Source organism: Primulina eburnea, chromosome 16 (assembly GCF_022965805.1).
Source record: "Primulina eburnea isolate SZY01 chromosome 16, ASM2296580v1, whole genome shotgun sequence".
NCBI lineage: Eukaryota > Viridiplantae > Streptophyta > Magnoliopsida > Lamiales > Gesneriaceae > Primulina > Primulina eburnea.
In genome coordinates this window covers 7,853,179-7,857,123 of record NC_133116.1, presented here as the reverse complement: position 1 = coordinate 7,857,123, position 3,945 = coordinate 7,853,179, and the positions used below count along the sequence as shown (strand labels likewise).

General features: G+C 34.9%; 1 protein-coding gene across 1 annotated transcript; it reads right to left on the bottom strand.

Moving 5' to 3' along the window:
- Positions 1-289: 289 nt before the first annotated feature.
- LOC140817021 (uncharacterized) lies at positions 290-3,945 on the bottom strand. Its single transcript, XM_073176577.1, has 8 exons — positions 3,577-3,945; positions 2,541-2,665; positions 1,855-1,892; positions 1,230-1,340; positions 1,064-1,143; positions 805-841; positions 631-672; positions 290-559 (listed from the first exon to the last, which is right to left on the bottom strand). Exons 1-8 carry the CDS (start codon positions 3,688-3,690, stop codon positions 474-476), a joined length of 633 nt encoding a protein of 210 aa, XP_073032678.1. The 5' UTR covers positions 3,691-3,945; the 3' UTR covers positions 290-473.

The following is a 3,945-nucleotide window of genomic DNA, read 5'->3' as shown; positions in this document are numbered from 1 at the left end:
TTTTTAAGTCATTATTTTACTAACATTAGATTTCTTCCGCTGCTATTTTGAATATCAAACATTTTTATCAGTTTAACTTATGATTGAGACATTTTAATTATTTTAAAAAAAAAATTTTAAATTTTTCCGCAAATTTTCAAGCACAAATTTCTGGGCTTTTACAGTTGGTAATAATTAGACATTAATGTTTTTTAATTTGCTTTTTAAGGTGGTAAAAAAGTTTATACGACAGGTACATCTAATATTAGTGAAATGATCGAATATATGTCAAATTATATGTATCTTAGTATCAAGACAACACGAGTTAATTTACCAGGAAAAGAAAGTACAACAGATTTTGGTACTACATTAGTAAAACAAAGTTTTTTTCAAGATTATGTGAATCATAACTCGAACACGATCTCGAACCCGCGACAAGAAAAAAAACGATCGGATGTTATTGTGTAAAAAAAACGAACCGGGATAATACATTATTAGTTAGGCCTATTTGCCAATCTTGAATTCCTTCTGGAAGTGATCACTGCTGCCCACTTTTTTCCAATTTCAGTTTGAAATTTACCTGCATGACATATTCAATCAAGTATGATTCTTTACGAGATTGAGTGTAATGAAATGAGGGTCGATTCTTACCTGCTGTCGACAGAAAAAATTCGTCCAAAACCTTCCCATGCTCTGCGAGAAAATTACAAACAGAAATTTAGTGTCAAATATGGAAATCTGATATAAAACTCATAGACTGGACATATTCTTCCAATTTCTGTGTAAATAACTACACCAAACAAATTTTTGTGACCAATCATTTACCAGTTTCATACTCTAATGCTTGAAGAATCATTTCTACCTGACAATGCATAAAGGGAAATGAAATGACATCAGATAGATATTTCTCCAAGTTGTATAAAATTAAAAACAACGCTCTATTCATGTAAAATTTTAATAGACAAAAACAGGAAATTGCTTAGTACATGTATATCAGAGCCTTGAAAAATTAGAAACCATGTAAATATTATATTGCTTTAGGATTTGAATTCAGTTATGGTATAGAAATGCAAGAATAAGATACTTTATCGAAATCTTTAACAAGATTGGCCTCCAAGGACGAGTTGTTTTCATACTCCAGCCATAGTTCTTTAATCTCTTCAGCTGCAAAATTAAACATAAAAGATGATGCAATAAAAAAGAAACGAAGATAATTAAATTTTTTTATAATTCATAAGCCTTGGTCAAACCTCTCATCCCTCCGCCAAGAACCATGCACATCTCGTCCAAAGCTGCTTGTTCAAGTCTACTTTTTTCTTCCTTCGGCACGCCATCAGATGGAGTTATATCCCCAACAATAGCTATAAAATAGAATAGAAATTTCAACAATTTGAATGGTCATAAGACCGGACTTGTGAACTGACAATCAGTTTAAATGCATGGAACTTTCTGATTAATAAACACATCGTATTTTTCTCCTATCACATTATATTATAGCCAATCATTGATAAATACTATAGAAAAATAGTCCAATCCAAGCAGATCCAAACTCTTTTCAGAAATGATGATTTTAACTTAGCCTATCTCAATGATGCTCAAGAAAGTTGTCAAACCGACAAATAGCAACAGTTTTGAGATATTGATACAAAGAAAACTGGAGAAAGACTATGTAAATGAGCAGAAAAAACAAAATGATGCAAATCAAATGAAACATATTGAGGTGCTGTGATACAAAAAAAAAGGGATGGTGGCATGAAGGACGAATACAAAGTGAGTAGGTTATACTTTTGAGAAATGAAGAAGGTACTGATACTATTTGATACTGTAAAACATTAATAATTAATGAGCAAAAATAAAGCTGAATCACAAAATCACCTTCTGCAATGTCGTGAACGATTGCCATCTTGATACACCTGGATGCATTTATATTCATAGGTGCAAGCAGCAAAAAATAAACATTATTAGGTCCAGTGTAGTTCAAAGGAAAAACAAGGCTCTACGACTTCACCTTCTTCGTGCCAAAATAATAGGAAGAAATTTAACAAGCTCGTGACCAACGAACCCCAAGATATGTTGTGTGGATGTTTCCCACAATTCTTTCTCATATGATGATGTGACATTTGAGACATTAGATTGGAGTCATATGGTGAATGGCCCAGCTAGCGCGAGTCCAAGACCCAAGGGTTTGTCACACAAAATGTGAAGGGCAAGGTGTTTTGGAGTTGAAGAAAATCACACATGAAGCATGCACAGGAAGAAATCTCTGAGTAAACAGCTTCAAGAGGATTTGGAAATCAAGAGTGAGAGTTGGTTGACGTGTATGTTTTCTATTCTTCATTGCTGGATTGGTTTTTCCTCTGATACATAATTTTCCTTCAAGTTCTACAAAGCTGGTTGATTGAGTTATTTGGGGTTGCAGTTTTTACAATAAGATTATCCCCTCGTCCCAATATGAGACTCCCAACACAAAAATGCACTACTTACCACCCATTATAGTAACTAGCATAGCTACTAAAGACCGGAAAGGAGAAAAAATATTACAAGAAACAATTAAAGACAACCTTTCCCTGTTAACGCCAGGAAGGTCATCAACGATCAAAGCCATCAATGCCATGCGATACATATGATCGGCAATAGATTCGGGGCCCCTTATACCATGATTAATCCATCCTTTTCGTTTCGTAGACTGTAGAGAGACAGCATCAAAATGTGTTAGTTTCCAAAATATAAATGAGTAAACCATCAAAGAAGCAGCAAGTATCTTGTCTTCCATTTTATTCTTTTCCATTTTTCCTCTTTAAATTTCCCTGTCAAGTAACTTCAATATTGAATCCTACCTTAGATGTACACCTGATATATATTTATAATTTATTGACAAGATTGCCCAAAAAAATAATGCAGTGGAACTCTTTATTGATACTTCTGTGCACACTTGAGGAAAACGGAAACTTAATACAGTCGAATGCCCCATTCATTGTAGCTTGCAGTTCTGTGTGTGATCCTACAGTTACCTCAGCCCCAATCATCTCGAATTGAAGGGAAACTTGTACACAAATGAAAGAACCATGCCGATCCCCCACATTTTACTAATGGATACTGTCCATGTATATCACACAAATTGAACCGATTTAACTACTTATTTTGAGAATCCATCCCCGAAGGTAACTACAGCTAGCATGGTTTACATAGTGTGTATGCAAATATCTGATAACATGGTCTACTTAATTCTGACGAACAGGACGGATCTTCTAAACTTTGCCCTTTGATTCAGTCTTTCTTCTTGGAAAGAATATCAGATAAATGCCTCATGATTCAAAACAATAAGCTTACAAAATCAATCAATTAATCAAACCACCTAATTGATCTCATCACCAAACTAGAAAATGTATGAATTCAACAAAAAGAACAATGCAAGCAATCCACAAAACACTTTTCAAATTCAAAATGTTCTAACCCATCATATGCAAAAAAATAAAAATAAAAAAAATCGAAGCAAACACTGAACAAATCAACCGCATCTTGGCATCACACAGACTACCACAAGATTCATTAATGCAAAGGTCTCGAGAACATGCAACATTAGACATGCACACATGCCTTCAAACGATGGCAAAGTGTCAAGAAATCAATGGCAGAAGAAGGCGAGGCAACTTCATGCAAATGGGTATCTCTTTCGGAGTCCGATCCGGACCCAGATGCAGTATGATCCATTTTGATGGAATCGAGTTGGGGATTGTGAGAATGAACAGACACGAGCCTTAAACTCGACGGGTCCGAGAAAAATTGGATTTTGATCGGGAAGTTGCAGGAAAAATTAAATTTTGGAGCGGAAAGGACTGAGGGTGAGTAAGGGAATATGGATTTGCTTTGGGTGTTGCTGATGCCATTGTTCTTGTGCTATGCTTCGAGGAGAACTGCAGAATTATTTTTATTTTAGTTTCTGTTCTCTCGTTTTTCGGCTCTATG